Below are 18,297 nucleotides of genomic sequence, written 5' to 3' on the forward strand. Positions count from 1 at the left end.
GATTGGTGGACTCCACACACTTTTGAGAACATTATCGAGAACTCTCAGGCATGCAGGTTTCCTCACGATGTTTTCCTTTACCGTTGAAGCAAGTGATATTTTAATTATTTAAAAAATCTTAGGAAAGTTAGAGCTGCGTGCTGGGATTCGAACTCGGCCTACCGAAAGTAAAGCCGAGCTTCTACCTACTGGGCTGTCACCGCTACCGATTATAATGACGTTATCGTTATTCATCGGTGGAAACTGAACCAAATGAACCTTTTTTTAAAATTAATAATAATAATAAAAATAAAAATAACAAAAACTTTTATTTGGAAAAAAAAACAACACATAGCAATTAACATATAAAGTACACGTTACACAAAAACTTATCATTGACAACTTAAACAATATAACAAAAAGAGAGGATCTTAAAATTATGTAACAAAATAAACATAAATAAGATCTAATTAATCTATTCAACTGCTGAGTTTCTTGCAGGCTCAACTGCTGGGTTTCTTGCCGGCTTCTTCTCGGTAGAATCTGCCTTCCGAACCGGTGGTAGAATCACTACAAACAGACAGACTTGACGTTTCAAAATTGCTTATATTAGGCCTACTTGAAATAAATGAATTTTGAATTTATTATTAACTTAATTTAATAACCTAACCTTTAATCAAACATGGAAATTTTCATTTTTGAGAGACCGTCGGTTTGTTGAATTATATCGGTAGGTACAAATAAAACGAGATCAAAGTGCAGTGAATAGCAAATTGATTATTCTAATTTATTATTTTAATGATTTCCTCAAATTAACATCAAAGCTAATATAAAGATTAACGAGGCGCGTTTTTATAAAGTCCATTGCGGCGGGATCCTAATTAATGAAACTGTATCAACTAGTACTTTTTTGTAGTCTCCTTTTTTTATTTCGGGTTACCTTTGAGTTGAATAGCTGGTTTATCAGATGAACGTAAGTATGATTTAAAAATTGATGAACCGATTTTTACAGTGGCTCAGTGGGCAGTAACCCTGTTTTCTGAGTTCAAAGCTGTGGGGTTCTATTCCCACAACTGGAAAGGCAGCCCCGCAGTAAGCGCAGCGTTGGTCGACAACCAATGAGGTGGACAGATGGCATTAAGCGCATCGCACGTAGCCACTGGATACGCGGCACAAAATACGGAACTCCCTATAAAAAACCCAAGTCCAACTCCACTGCTGGACTGATAGACGTTCACACGTCTCTCAAAGGAGACACGGTTTAAGAGCATAGACCCATCACGCTGCTCCAATGCGGTTTGGTGGGCTTTAACGACTACCATCACAAGTATGTGATAATAACCGGATCTGACGGCTTAATGTGCTCTCTGAGGCATGGGGGTTAACAATACCAATTTCCTAACTCCGGCCTGGTACAATACCTAACAATTCTTGGCCCCTGACCCGGGATTCGAACTCAGGACCTCGAGATCCGCGTTCAACATGGTAACCACTAGACCAACGTAGCCATCTAATGCGATCACCAAGCTGTTTGCGTAGCTTGGTGATTATGAGCAAAGCCTCCAGTTGAGAGAGAATTTTCGTCCTGCAGTAGACTGTTATAGGCTTAGAGGATGATGATGATGATGATCTTATTATTTTCAGAACTTTAGTGTTTTTATTTACATTTGAAGAAAAAATTTCGGAACCGACAGGATTTGAACATGCGACTCTCTGGCAATGGCCGCCTGAACATTTTAGCCACTAAGCTACGGTGCTCCTTCCGCTAAAGCCGAAATTAGTGTATGCATTTATATCAGTCTCATAGCGAAATGAAATAAATAACAAATAAATATCTAGTCCCAAACTATTGTTACCAAAGTTATGGGTAGTACCCATTACACAAGCTACGAGATAGCTGATGAATATTTTATGAATATAATACACAAAATACTTATAATATACAGAAATCCTTTCGGTTTCCGAAAATATTTATATGGATTTTAAATTTATAGAAATGATGATCTTATTAGACCCTGCGTGTTGTATTTCCAATCACATCCGGATATACATGATACATATACCCTTTGTATGAATTCAATCCGATAGCGAATGCAATAATATATCTCGAGGAACTCAAGTGTACGTCAAAGAAACACAATGCGAGCGACCCGAGACGCTGCGGCACCCGGTCTGACAATTCCTAGCACATTGAATAATTGGTTTGCTGAACCACAATAAATCTGGTCTCATCTTGTTTTGTCATCTGTCGAGCACAATTTATATTAGTCTTCGCTGGTTTCTGAGAAGGTCACTTTGATACGTTTCTAATATAATTAATAGCTTTTGTAGAACTAAGTGAATATGGTATTACCTACGCTTTTTAAAAAACAGCAAGGAATATAAAGATTCATCATAATCATATTACCAGTCCACTAGATGGCACTAGATAGCACGGGTCGCCTACCACAATGAGATGTGGTTAATCCACCACGCTGGCGCAGTGCGTATTAATGAATTCCTCATTCCACATTCCTTTGAAAATATTATGGAGAATCAGGCATGCAGGTTTCCCCACGATGTCTTCATTCACAGTTGAAGCAAGTGATATTTTAATAATTGCTTAAATTAAAATAGACGATGCTAATCCATCTCGTTTTAAAGATACCTAGGTTGTAAGTATTAGAAAACACAGAACTTGGAAGAGCGTTCCAAACGTAGAAGAAAAGACGATGCAAATCGCTTAGTGCGAGTTTTTGGGACTTAAAAGACGCAGGGATGAAAACCAGCCCGATAACCTTTAAAGCTCGCTAACCCGCATTGGAGCAGCGAGGTGGGTTTATGCTCTAAACCCTCTCTCATATGAGATAGGAGGACTGTGCTCAGCAGTAAGACATAATATACCACAGAGATCTCTAACTGCCCACTTTTGCTCAATATTTCAAAAATATACTTCGAGATGTCTATCCGACATCCCAACCCCCTCATAGTTGCGTTACGCTGTTAAAATCAGGATAGGATTTAAAAGCAATCCGAAAAATAAAATGAGATATAAATAGGCTGAAAGCAGTGACGGTGGTTTTATTCACACAGGTTCTCTACAAATTACGTGGGAACCGTTTGATTTCCTGGAATAAAAAGTAGCCTTTATTACTCTCCGACCTATCAACTAACTCATTGCCAGAAATAAAGTCGATTGGTAGAAGTCAGAGCGTAATGTCAGGAAAAACAAACAAACACACTCGCATTTATAATATTCTGTAGTACCTACAAAAATATATGACTTAGGTAAAGTGTCATACTTACCCCTTAATACGACTTCGTACCCTTTGAGTTAAAAAGTCTCTCCAGAAAAATGGTTAAGATAATCCCAAGTCACATATCTACAGAAAAAGAACTTTTAACTGACAAAGAAACTGAATCAAAGCTCCCTTGAAAGCTTTGAATTATATTCATCACTTTGATGTTATAAAACTTGCTGTGAGTGTGATATTTTATAGAGCAGGCCCGAACTTTTTTTCTACGGGATTCCAATTATAATAAATACTACTAGAGTTGCCCGCGGTTTCGTTTGCGTAAAATTTTCGATTTGGAATTAAGTAAATTTTCAAGAATTTTCAAGAAAAAAAACGCAGCGGTGTTTTCCGGGAATATTACAAAAAATCCTAATAATCATAAGCGATGGTGGTGATTTGTAGTAAAAGGTATTATCAGTGGCGTGCATAGAGGGTATACACAGGGTATGCAGATGATACAATATGCTGAAAACGTCTAGTAAGAGTTATACAAAACTTAAGGATAGGCTTTGCAAGAGTTATAACCTACCTAAACCTACCCTTAAGTACTTATAAGTTGTACTGGAGTTTTTCTTCATTTTGTACCATTTGCATACCCTGTGCATACCTTCTATGCACGCCAGTTGGTATTATGGGCTGAGTATGAAAAAGCAGTGATAACTGATTGGTTAGGACCTCAGCTTCAATTATATCGGGCCGAGTTCGAGTTTAAGCACTCATCTCTAACTTCTCTAAGGTGCGTTTATAATTAAAAATATCACTTGCTTCGACGTTGAAGAAAAACATAATAAGAAAACCTGGACGCCTGAGAGTTTTCCATAATGTTGGGCCAGTGTAGCTGACCTACCTAAACCCTTTTCATTGTGGTGGAGTCGCGTGCCTTGTAGTGAGCCGGTACTGGGTCAGTTTGATGATGATGAGTAAGCACCAATATATTACGTTATAAAAATACATTTCAGAAATCCAATGAAATCTACCCTACCATTAAATTGCAAAATATGACATACCCGAAAATATAACAGCATTAAAATAGTTTATTATTGCAAGTTCCCATCTGGCAGCCGGGAAATGCAAATGGCTCGGAAAAATGCAAATATGTGAATAGCACCGCAAACTATCGTACCCAATTTTACGTACTACAAGCTGCGGGGTTCTTCTTATTTGGTCTTTATTGAAATATATGAGAGAAAACACGTTCAAATTGGACGTTAATGTTTGTAAAGTTGGCTGACGTTAGCAAATCTGTGCCGGGTTTTGTAAAAATGTTATACAAGCTTCAAGTAACTATTTAATGCAGTGATATTGTATCTATACTTTACAGAGTTTAAGAAAGTTCTATATATACGGATTTCTATACGGTTCGGTAAAACCGAGCAGTGATAGCTTAGTTGGTAAGGCCGAGTTCGAATCCCCGCACGCACCTCAAATTTTTCTATTTTATGCTCGTGCCATTCGCGCCAAAATATCACTTGCTTTAACGTTAAGCATAACATCGTCAGGAAACCTGCATAACTAAGAGTTCTCCATATTTTTTTTATTATTATGTATTTAAACTGGGTCTTTTGCGTTTATAACTTTATTTTTATAATTTACCTACAATAGTTGTCAAGCTTTTATATTATGGTTTAGGTAAAATTTTATATACGCGATAGTTGTTTATTTATAATTCTCTTTATTTCCACACCAATACTAGTATTGTAGTATATATATATGCACCACCTACCTCTTTTCTTGAGCCTTTGTTCTACGCCATTGGTTGCATGAAGGAAACGCTATCTAGAGATAAGTACGCCAAATTGTTTCCGTGTTTGTTTTGCACTTGTGTTGTGTCATTTTTCTCTCCGTTTAAATGGTGTACATTAAAAGTGTATTCATTTATTCATTCGTAAATAACAACGATATTTTGTTTCAGCTGGACTGGCTATTCGCGGATAATAGCCCAGTGACGTCACTCGCGGGTCTCCGAAGAGTGCTCGCGAACGGCTCGCTGGAGCTACCACCCTTCCCCGGCGAGAGCTATCGGCGTGACATCCACGCAGCTACTTATAGGTGTAGACTGCGGTTGAGTAGCGGTTTTGCTATTCTGTCCAAGAACATTCATATACACGGTGGTAAGTAATCTGCGGTCGTCATAATCTTCAAATTAAAGCTAGAAGGCCTTAACACAAAATATGCTCGCTAGCAATCGAAATATACGATATATTTCGATTGCTAGCGAGATTGATTTGAGAAATGTTTTACTGTAAATACTCAAAAGATAATGTTTTCTTTAACATTTTTCTTAAACCAAACATCACAGAGGATGTGAATTAATTTACTTTTTTTTTAGGATTCCCTACTAATATTATAAATGTCAATGTAAGTTTGTTTGTTACTCTTTCACGCAATCCTCTCCTCATAAAACTTTGTACACATATTCTTGGAAGTGTTAGCTCCTCAGCGGACAGCAGCGAACCCCTCATTTAAGGCTTAGCGATACTGAATACTTTAAAATTTTTTAGAACTACAACTAAATTGAATGCAACGTCAAAAAACAAAGTCAAACGCGGACGAAATCGCGGACAACAGCTAGTAGTACATATTTTGGTTACAACTTGTTTACAAATTAAAGTTGATGCCGAATTATATTTATCTATGACACCATCCATACAACTGTCCCACAGCGTTTAAGAGAGTTTTTTAAGCGTGGCCCCAACATTATTACTATACCCGACGTTATGCTAGCGAGCTTGCGCTACATAACCACTTTTTTCACACCGAATTTGAAAGTCCCTACAAAATACCTATGTATTAACGTGCAGTTAACGTCAATCGGTTGATATGGTGATTATATTATAAGATTGTCATTCAATCTTATTCACTTTTAGTGCTAAACATGCCCTGGGAAGTGCACGTCCAAGATGAGTACGTGATGGCGGGCAACGCAGCAGTTTTGCGATGTATCGTGCCATTACACTGCGCGGAACGAGTCGACGACACCGACTGGTTCACGGATGATGACACCAGTGTGTTTCAATATTTAGGTAAGTACCCCGAACCCAACAAAGGAATTATTGCTCTAACCAGGTTGCTTCTCAAATAGTTTTAAAGGACAATGTGAGATGGTGATAACAAAACAAAAACTGGCTTAGTTTGTTGTTGGCTTCTTTTTTGACCAGGGCGCGTTTGGAACCCTCGTGGATTTAGTTTTAAGTCAACGAATTTAGTTATCGCCATAAACTCACTTCTATGTCATATTTCACATGTTATGTACGCATCAAAAAGGCCATCTATGTACCTCGTTGAATAAAGAAATATTTGACTTTGACTTTGACTTTAACGTAATACTTTGGCTACTCTGCCAAAAGCAGTTGTTAATCGTCTTGTAGACAGTTAGGAGTACCCAAGCGCTAAACAAGTAAATTTTTTGGCTTTATAACTTAGCTACTTAATACCAAGGAGTGTTGTATTCAGAAACTGAACGAATTTAACAAAGTTTGCTGAAGTGCCTATCCGGACTTTTAGGGTTCACCTTTTCTAATACTTGAAATAACGTAAATTATAAGTTACGTTTCGTATAATTTGTAATAAATAACTAGACTCAAATAATTATTTCAGAAAATAAACCCAAGACTCGCCGAATTTATTTTTGTACTCTACCTACTTATGTAGTACCAACGCTCAATAGTTAAACTACGCAACATTCAATTCGACTCATGTTTTATAAATATTACGGCACTCCTCCTAATTTAGAATGAACTATAAGTTTCCAACCCAATCTCGGAGCGCCTAAAACCTTGGGTGTGGCGTGTGATCTATTATGATTTAAAATCCTCAAATACTTTGTTGCTTTGTCGCAACACTTCATCTGGTTTCACAAAAGTAAAATATATCACAAGCGTTAATATTTGGACTCCTGAGACGAATCTATCATCGGTCCGGAAGATTGGGCTTACTGAAAGAAACCGCGAAACCGGTAAGAATATTCGTGTGCGCACAAAATATTCGGTTTTTCTTAAACACAATAAATACATAGTTCATACCTACCGTTCGCTTCATCAGCGGTGTAAATACTTTAAGTTGCTTTCTTAAATGGAGTCACGAATTACGTAGCAACATAAAAAAGATTAAGATCCAATATATTAAAGCCATAATTGAGTAACACTTTCAAATGCATACACACTTAAGATATGTGTGTATACACATGCAAAAGTGATAAGTTATTATTAACAGTTACAGTTTTTTTTCTTGAGGTAACTAATATGGGATTACTGTTATATACTTATAAGTTACTTAAAAGTATATTTAATTCTATGAATTGAGTATTGGTTATACTTCTTAAAAGTGGTGACCAAATACCACATTGCCATAATATGATCTCGTAAAGTGTTTTTTATGCGTTTAACTAAGTCGATTAATTTCCTAACCAGTCTTAAAAAGTAAACATTCTTGTCGTAAATTTGTAGGTATGTTAAATATAAAATACGTCCATCAAGGTAATCTCTATTTATTATATTTCTTTATAGTTATATTAACACAGTCATCTATTTTCGATAGTTGAATCACGATCATCATCATCACATCAACCCATTACCGGCCCATTACAGAGCACGAGTCTCCTCCCACAATGAGAAGGGGTTAAAGCCGTGGTCCGCTAGCCCAGTGCGGATTGGTGGACACCACACACCTTTGAAACAGAACTCTCAGGCATGCCGGTTTTCTCACGATATTTTCCTTCACCGCTGAATCAAGTGATACTTTAATTACTTAAAACGCACATAACTTAGAAAAGTTAGAGGTGCGTGCTCGGAGTCGAACTCGATCTCCCGAAAGTGAAGGCGAGCTCCAATCCAATGCGCTAACACCGCTTAAATCATACTTAAAACTAAAAAGTGGTGAAGACAGAATATAAATAATAAGACAGGTAGAAAAAATAAAGTTCTTTTATATATATATATATACGTATATACGCTGTTGAAACTCGGCCACACCTCCCCAGAATATATCGATGGAAGCAAATTGATATTTCTCGGGAAAAAAATCCCGCGTATTTCTAGCGTCGATCAATTTACAAATGCGAGCGACGTGAGGCGTACGTACGATCATTTGTCTTTCTTTCAATAATACGTTTTCAACGCCGCTGCCGTGTTTTAATTTTCTACTTTGTAATCTTTCACTTTTAACAGTTTAACAATGGGTCGAAACATTATAGATATATAAAAAAATCGGGGCATTCTTTGGAGACTTCCGATAGAAGAAAACTTAATCTATGTACATATACAGTATACACAAAGCACAAGCGTACGGTGACAATTACGCGAGTTTCACGCTTTTTGTTCACCCAAAAGTACACACATATACACAGTATACATCATCTCATCAGCTAATGGAGAGTGTTCGGTGACGATGACGCGAGTTCCATGATTTTTGTTCACGCAAAAAGTGATTGACGTACCTAAAGAAATTTTCACTTCAAATAACATACGTGCTTGGCCCCAGGGGAGACAGTCATGACGTAGTTTCTAAAGCTTTAACGATTTTAAAGCGGAGCTAGTAGTACCAGAGCTTTTGGTGACAGAGCTCGGCCGGGAGTACTACCGCCATGCCTATTCTTTTGCTTGCAAGCAGCGTTGCTGTATTCCGGTTTGAAGGAGTTGGTTCCGGTGTGATTACAGGCTCACGAGGCTTAATGCCTAAGACTCAGGTTGACCGTAACTAGGTAGCACTTTGTAGGCCATGTGCTTTGCTTGCCCTGCGAAGTGTTGCTCTGTCGATAGGCGATGGTTGTACACTAACCGTGAGCCGTGGTTTAGTCGGACAGTTATTACCAAAAAAAAATTTGGACCCTGGACAACTCCTGTGTCTTGGGATTGATTTTTACTGATAATCACCATATAGGTTGTAAACGCGACACTGGGGAATGGGGGCGAACGAAATGCTCAACAGGAGTTGAGCCTCTAGGACTCTAAGATATCGTGTTAGACATATTAGGACGCGTCGCAGGAAAGGCCCTAATTGCTGCGTCGTGAACCTGTTTCGAGAAAGAGGTAAACCGCCGAATCAAACTCGGATGGGCAGCGTTCGGGAAACTTCGTGACATCTTCTCGTCCAAAATCCCCCAGTGCCTCAAAACTAAAGTCTTCGAACAGTGCGTGTTGCCAGTGATGACTTACGGATCAGAGACATGGTCGCTAACTATGGGTCTCATAAGAAGGCTCAGAGTCACTCAGCGGGCGATGCAGAGAGCTATGTTAGGAGTATCTCTACGTGATCAAATCAGAAATGAGGAGATAAGTAGAAGAACTAGAGTTACCGATATAGCTCAGCGAGTCGCGAAGCTGAAGTGGCAATGGGCGGGGCACATAGCTCGGAGAGCCGATGGACGTTGGGGTCTTAAGGTGTCGGAATGGCGACCCCGCACCGGTAAACGCAGCGTAGGTCGGCCCCCAACGAGGTGGACAGATGACATCGGGCGAGTAGCTGGGAGCCGCTGGAGGCAAGCGGCCCAGGACCGTGCATTGTGGAACTCCCTACAAAAGACCTATGTCCAGCAGTGGACGTCAATTGATTGAGATGATGATGATGATGATGATGATGATGATGAACTTGTTTGACATGCCTACAAAAGGACACCTATTTAAGTAAATTGTGGAGTTATTTTTAGACCAGGGTGCATTTCTAAACTAAAGGTTTAACGTAACGGATGCAGTTGTTACGTACCATCACCTCACATTCATTAACACAATTTGTATTGTATTTTCGATCCATTGTAGTTGTGATCGACCTACTTGAAAGGTTTTTCTTTTATATTTTATTTCATATGAAACTAAAAGGCAATTAGAGATTTTTGTATGAAACATGTGACAAAGAAAACTCATTCTGTATGGCCATACAAGGGCCAAGTCAGCTAAAACAACAGACTGCACTGACGTTACTGGACTCTACTTTACTTGATCTTGACATTAATTGTATATTTGAAGTGATACATACTGATACATTATAAATCCAATAACGGAAGTGTTTCAAGATAATTTATTTTGAAAGAATAATCAACTATCAAAGTCGGTTGGCCTTCCTATAGTCCACCGAACATTTCCATAACGCGTTAGGCATGCTATGCGAGCCCCAAGTTGGGCGCCAATGGAAATGTTATATTTCACACAAACTACAATTTAGGTGGATTTCTAAAACTGTACAATCTGGCGTCCGTCGCAGTTAGTTATATATAAACAAATGCACGCACATACCCAAATTAACCTATACCGTAGGAGACCCTTAGTTTACACTCTATACTCCTGGAATATAACCTCCACAGCTTCGTGCAGTAATAAGTAATTTGATCAGTTTACAATTAATATTTAAATGGTATAATATGACAGCCTCCCTAGCGCAGCTGTGAGCACTGTTTTAAGTGAGAGGTTTCTTGTTCGATCCCCGGTAGGGGCATTTCAGGAGTTCATTATATCTGAATTTCTTTTGTTCTTCTGTTGTTTGTTCATGCTACGGCCGTGTCTATTTAACACCCTACCAACAAAGACGTGCCGCTAAGCATTTTAGCGTTTCAGTACAGTTTTGCGTAGAGACCAATTAGAGGTATGGTCTAATAGAACCCCTCACAGATTAACCTGCTAACATCTTCGACTGCATCATTACTTACCAGAAGGTGAGATTGCGACCAAGAGCTAACTCGAATTGAATTATAAAAAAAAAAAAAAGAGTTAATTATTCCACAGACTTAATCATCTTTCATACATCACAAACTATTGTTATTAGAAATAAATAACAATTTTATTCTTAGCTATCTATTTACTTTCCATTAGACAATCTAACATAAAATAGCTGTGTAAATACAACTCCATCTTTGTCAACTCATAGAATTCCTTGTCTATTGTGCTCCGAAAAGAGGCACCTACGTATACCTTATTGAAAGCAATCCCTTTTACTCTCAGTAGGGCTATTTAACAATAGATAATATATATGTATGTCCCCTTTGTTTAGGTTCAAAGTACTCTCGTCTGGACGACGGCTCTCTATACATAAGTGCCGTGAGTCCAAGCGACAGGTACACAGCATTCCGCTGCCGAGTTCGGGACCGGATCACCGGGTCTTTGTATTCTAGTAAATATTTTGGTAAGTCATTGTACAATACACCCTACTTGATGGACTTTAATATTCCGCTCAAATGAGCCTATTGAAATACAGTGGGCTTGTGAATTTACGTTTACATCGATGGTAATGCTATTTGTTTATGTTAAATTTTCGTAAACTGTTATTTACGGCTCTGGCGGATTTGATACGCTCGCTGCCCTAGGCTAATGAAAGATTCCCGCCGCCCTATTTATTTATTAAAATATATTTATTGCGTCGTACAGAGAAACTAAGAATACTCTTATTATTATTATTACTAAAAGTGATCTCTCCCAGGTTACCTAAAAGAAGGAAATTTACATTAAAGACTGCCTACTCCGTGAAAACCACGAAAAATGGAACGATAATAAGAATCAAATTAAAGTGCAAAATAACGAGTCTTTAAATTATAAAATAATGACCAGTATATTTATACACTGATGCATAGCGATATGCTATTTATTTGTGAGCAGCGGATTTGTTTATCATATCCTCGCAATCTAAATAGGTACTACAGTAACTTTGATTCGATGCAAATGATAGTCAGAACTCAGAGCATTCAACCTGTACTTGTTCATTTTGGAATACTAATAATTATAATATATGTTAATTGATATTATTATGAATATTCCAAAATAAAATACTCATAGAATCTTAGATATTATTAAAAATAAAATACTCATAGAATCTTAAAGCATAAACAAAAACCAAATTAGAAACACATTTCCGTTTTACCGGTTATATAAACGAAATCGAACCCTTAACTGAAATAATAACGTAACCATGGTTAATGATGGAGACCGCTTTGAATTTTGAACCGGTTCTCAAGCACCGGTAATCCAGGGCTTGGGAATCGGTACAAAATTAAAAAAAAAATGATTATGAGGTATTTTATTTTATTCAACTATTCTTGTTACGTTAGTTTTTCGCTCAGATTCACGGAGCTTTTTATTTCAGGTCACATCATAGTGACAGAACCAAAAGGCGGGGTGCGTCCTCGCATAGCGGTAGAGTCGCGCTCTCGCCGGGTGCAAGTCGGCCACGACGTGCGGTTACCGTGTGCAGCACATGCATGGCCAGTGCCTAGTTATAGGTAAGTAAAGGCATGGATACAATCAATAATGATCGCCATTCCGTCATTATTCGTTTAGTAATAGAAATGGAGCAAAACAAAACTGAAGAAGATGAACAAGAAATACTTTATTGCACACAAACAATACTGCGAGCAATCAGGCAAACTTTGTATGAAAACCATGAGAGTACTAATAAATATATATTGCCATATTTCTATACATATAAAACACTTTGTCCTGAATTACTGACTGACGGATCAACGCACAGTGCAAACCGCTGGTCGTAGAGACCTGAAAGTTGGAGGGTGTGTGTGTTCTTTGTTTTATGTTAGATTCAGATGAGAAAGAATTTTCAGAAATTTCGCCCCTAAGGAGTGAAAAACGGGGTTAATGTTTGCTAGGGAAAACGTGATTTCTTGGTACCATTTTACATATCATTTTAGAAAAAGCAGACCTCGAAAGTATACCTACATAATACATATTATAGTTCAAAGTTCAAATTACATTCAATTAATTATTAAGTGTAAATCGCTTGGCGGTACGTCTATGCCAAGGCTTGGTTATATAGCGGCCGCTTTCAAATTATGAGTTTTATGAATGCAACCAGTTGATATTAGCCGGACCGGCTTATAGAAATTATTAATTCCAGTATATAAGCAACTACTTTTATGTGGAATTTATTAGAATATAAACAACAATTTTTGGTCACCAGTGAAGTTTGCAGATTTAAAAAGATTATTTTACATTCTGTTGTAGATCACAATCTATTATAGAATCGAAATGGAGGAGTTTTTGTCACAATAACATTAACCTACCTGTAAAGTTATAATACATTTAGTTAGGAGGTTAGTAAAATTTAAGACTGTCTGTAATGTTTATTTGTGAACACCACTTTTATATAAGTAAGTAGGTAATATTTAGTATTTAAAAATCGTGTCAGTGAAATTCTACAATCCGTTTAAAATTTTAAATAAGTCTGAACAGTGTTTATAAATATTTTCTCTATAACATTTAAACGCAGTCCAGTTTACGTCCTCAAAGTGAAAATTTATGATCCATTTTCATAAAAGTAAACGCTCAGTATTAAAGACAAAGAGAACAGTAACATTTGCTGTGAACCTTAGTTTTAAATTTTCATTTATTTTATAGTAGTTTCTGAAAGATATACCTTAAAATATAAGCTATAATTTTTTATTTATTCATTGCTTCATGTGTATGTGTATACACACAGTATAAAGCACACGATACTGTAAATAGGCATATGAACATGAAGCCCCGTCAGGGTACTATTGCACAAGTGCCGAAATTATTTTATAATTATTCTACAATTATGTATAATTATTCCAAAACAGGTTTTTTGACCAAAGGTATTTCGTGTATGTCAGGAAAAAAAAGCTAAAAATTAATTTGATTTACAATTTAAATTCGTTTAGTAAAAGAGACGAAAATAAATGTCAGCGTGTTTATTATAATAATTAACATCTGTCAGAGTGTTTAGAGTCGAGACTTTGGAGCAGTTATAATGGTCATATATTTTACAACATCTTGTCATTCTAGTATTAAAGTTTAAAAATGGGAAATAAATAACCTTTTAATTTATATACCGAGCAGTTTTAACCGAGAAGATAGTTTTTTAACAGTTATTTTATAATTATAAATCTAATAAACTACTAAGCTTGGATCTTTAAAACTTTCATTTAAAAGTCGATTATCATATTCTTTAAACTTTTGGTATATTAATATACTCGTAAGTGGATTAAACCTAAAAAAAGTTAATTCATATTCCTAAAATTTCGGCACAAGTGAAATAAAAATTCCTCTCTTCCTGCGTGTATATCTTCTAGAATTCCTTTTCCTAGTCTCCAGAATAACGTCCCCACCATAATAGCTTCCACCTTTGCAACAGCTGGATACTGAATGTTCCAAAATTCCACGAACAGACTTTCTATTTTTCTTTGGCTGGTTGAATAAAAATTTGACATGTTGCAGATTTTCTCGTTTAAATCAGTAACCATGTTTCTATATATATTGTACAGTCCAAATATTGTATAGCCTGACATTAATTCTATATCCTCCTTCGAAAAACGTGCTTTTATAATGCACTAGTTGTGCCCTGCCACGCAGCACATTTTTTTGGAATGATTGAGAAATGAGAAACAAAACAAAGAATACATTACATATACTTAAGTTTAATTTTGCAATATTTGTGGATATAAAATATTTTTTTGTTTATTTATTAAATATAATCGACTATGTCCGATCGATTCGAAATTTGGTGCCATGATAATTCAATGATATTGAAAGTATATGGTAAGGTAACCATGACCGTTTGAAGATCATCAGCTCTTTTATAGTGAACTTTTTATGAACTTTAAAATTTTATTACTTGTTTATTAAATATACCTTACACTTAAAAAATATTGTTAAATATACATAAAAGCCTTAATAATTCTAGAACTTAAGTAGGTAAACATTAAACTCATCTATCAGTTCACAAGAAAACTATCAAAGTATATAGTTGAAGAGTGCCGAGCGGGTTTTGAATTGAAAAACTTTTGCACGTGTCGGTTACGTGTTAGAATGTATATAAACTTTGGAGACGTTTCAATAACCATCTACTACAAGATCCTAATTAAATACAAGTTTATCTCTTATCAATTTGACGGCCGACTGGCGCAGTGGGCAGCGACCCTGCTTTCTGAGTCCAAGGCCGTGGGTTCGATTCCCACAACTGGAAAATATTTATGTGATGAACATGAATGTTTTTCAGTGTCTGGGTGTTTATCTGTATATTATAAGTATTTATGTATATTATTTATAGAAATATTCATCAGTCATCTTAGTACCCATAACACAAGCTACGCTTACTTTGGGACTAGATGGCGATGTGTGTATATTTATTTAAAAAAAAAAATATTACTATAAGTACTTAAACGCTCGACTGCAATCTCAGCTGGCGGTAAGTAGTGAAGTGTTACAGTGACAGTTATACTAAACCCATATACAATCGGTTTCTTCACGGCAGTGATGCTTGTTCGCACGGTGGTAACTAGCCACGGCCAAAGAACATTGAGGAATTAAGAATTCCTAAATTTGCCCCGCCGAGGATCGAACCCGGGACCTCCCACTTATAAGACCACAGCGCTCACCACAGCGCCAGGGAAGTTTTTAAAAATTTCTTCGCGTAAATAAATATTTCTTTCTATAATTTCAGATCAACTTACTCTTATTAAATGGATAATATGATTATTTGAACAGAAACGTAAACCAAGCTAACGTTCTTTTTTTGTACTTTTGAGGTGTATAATCCTCCAAAGACCTAAGCGAGTAAAACGAGGTTTAAAAGTTGTATGAGGGTCCTTTAAACCGTATTACGAATATCAGGAAATCTGAATAGAAATCTCAGAGTCAACTATTTTAAAATAATTATATAAGCTTCACTTTTCTACATAAAATCGTGTTTATACCACTGAAAAACTAACATAGCTTCCCGGTAGGTATATATCTTACCCTAATACCGTAAACAACAAACGCAAACCGTGTTTGCAGGGTTCACTGAGTTCTGTTTACGGCTACCCGCAAGTTGTACAGAAAATTGCACGTTACTTGAACTGTGAAAATTGTTCCTTTTTTCTAACAGAATAAGTTGTATCTAAGCAACAAAGAGATAAAATACAATCACTGCTTATCCATTCGTATAAACTAACTGACTTTCAATAATAAATCTTCTAGTATTTTGTTCATAGATGTATTAGAAAGATAATATTTACAATTCTGCTGTATACATAAATCGTACTTAACTAAACTGGTAGGTTGAAAGTAGTCCTTTCCTTTTTACAAAAGTTGCGGTCAAAAATCAAATTAATTCAAAATTCATTTATATAAGCACTTTTGAAACGTCGTGTCTGTCTGTTTGTAGTGACTCTACCACCGATTCGGAAGGTAGATTCTACCGAGAAGAAGCCGGCCAGAAACTCAGCAGTTGCTCTTTTCCAACATCAACCATTTATATTCACATTTCAACATTCATTTTTCTATCTTGTGAGAGATAAAAACGGAAACTGATGCTTCCAAGCAACCTTGTCATAAACCAAGCAACCTTGTCATTAAAGTGTTATATTTCTACCAAGAAGCCGGCCAGAAACTCAACAGTTGCTCTTTTCCAACATCAACAATTTACATTCACATTTCAACATTCATTTTTCTATCTTGTTAGAAATAAAAGCGGAGCCAGATGCTTCCAAGCAACCTTGTCATAAACCAAGCAACCTTGTCATTAAAGTGTAAATCTAGTCGAATGATAAGAAGTATTTTTAAAATTGTAAACAGTTTCCGCAGGATTATTTTAAACTGAAACAAACCCGAGCGAAGACGCGGGCCAAAGCCTAGTATTATGATATATAATGAAATATTAGTAATTTAAACAACTGAGTATCCTTTTATTGCTGTGTTTTAGCAGATACCGTGATTATATGGTGTTTACGGCCCAAAAGTCCCTACATATATTAAGGAGAGGCTAACCCTTGCCTTTTGTAAAGAGGATAATACCATTGGGCGCATGCGAATTGCTTATCAGAGGAGCGCAACGATTTTCCATAATATACTAACTGCTTATGTTCCTTTTTTATACATAGCTAAATGTTGCTTGCGACTTCGTACGCGTTCATTTTTTTTTTAAAAAGCCTTTTATTGTTCCTTAAAAAAACATAATAAATATAAAAATAGATAAGCTTTTGCAAATTTGTTACGTTAGATTTTTTTTTTTTGACAAAATGAGTTATGAAACCGAGGGACCCCTTGTGGGTAAATGCCTCCTCCATTCTCTGCCACACAGTTCTGTTTAGCGCTCTTTCAAGCCAGTTCTTGCCAGCCACACTCTCAATTTCATCTGCGTCCGCGTTTATTATGGGTTTAAAAATCCTTTATTCTCTCTTCATTCTCCAGGATGCATAACTATAATAATTTCACCACGATAAGTTTAGCGGCCAAGCCATGAACGAGCTTCCCGCTTTTACGTAATAAATATCCATTTCCAAGATACATGTTGCCAAATTACATCAAGATCGGTTCAACTGTTAGCTGAACATAAGTACGAGTAACAAACAAACAGACACAATCGCGCATTTATAACATTTGGATTATATTAATCATCGGAATTAAATCTTGAGACACAATAAAGAATATGCAAAATAAAACAAACAGAGCCGAATTTTGAATTAAAAATATAATATGGATGAAACAACTTTTAAAGTAAAATCGAGCACTAAAACTGAAATAACTATAAACTTCAAAGAATATCGAAACAACTACGAAAGCGTAGACTTTGAAATAACGATGATGTAGGTATCTATATATATAAAAGGCAAAGGTGACTGACTGACTGATCTATCAACGCACAGCTCTAACCACTTGATGGATCGGGTTGAAATTTTGCACACAGATAGTTATTACAACGTAGGCTTCCGCTAAGAGAGGATTTTTGAAATTTCCATCCCTAAGATGGTTCAATGGTGGTTGAAAGTTTGAATAAAATCTAACTTGAAAAACTTGAATTTGAACTTACTTTGATTATAGGCAAAGGCATCAAATTTAGATGAAAGTTTCTGATTTTTTAAATAATTTTCGTTCATATTTTTCTATTAGCAGCAAGACTTTTTTTTAACCCTTTGTAGTTAAAATTTACCAATTCAACAATTTAACTTAACGTAAGCGAAGCCGCGGGCAAAAGCTAATTGGATAAATTACTTTAAAGAGTAAGTACCCACCTAGCTACTTAGGAACTACTTATTCTTGTGCCTTGCACCTGGGAGAAAAATGTCTCCTGCCCATTCTCAGTTTTTGAATATTCAATATTCCATTCGTTT

At 36.4% G+C, this 18,297-nt stretch overlaps 1 protein-coding gene across 1 annotated transcript in view; it reads left to right on the forward strand.

The window, feature by feature from the left end:
* The window catches only part of LOC120633183 (Down syndrome cell adhesion molecule-like protein Dscam2), a 68,973-nt gene that overhangs the window by 20,007 nt on the left and 30,669 nt on the right, over positions 1-18,297 (forward strand). The window contains exons 2-5 of the mRNA XM_039903314.1: positions 5,167-5,365; positions 6,122-6,277; positions 11,232-11,363; positions 12,318-12,453. Coding sequence (XP_039759248.1) covers positions 6,130-6,277; positions 11,232-11,363; positions 12,318-12,453 — 416 coding nt within the window. The 5' untranslated portion in view covers positions 5,167-5,365; positions 6,122-6,129. The remainder of the gene's footprint in view (positions 1-5,166; positions 5,366-6,121; positions 6,278-11,231; positions 11,364-12,317; positions 12,454-18,297) is intronic.

The sequence above is a fragment of the Pararge aegeria genome, chromosome 21 (genome assembly GCF_905163445.1).
Source record: "Pararge aegeria chromosome 21, ilParAegt1.1, whole genome shotgun sequence".
Taxonomy (NCBI): Eukaryota; Metazoa; Arthropoda; class Insecta; order Lepidoptera; family Nymphalidae; genus Pararge; species Pararge aegeria.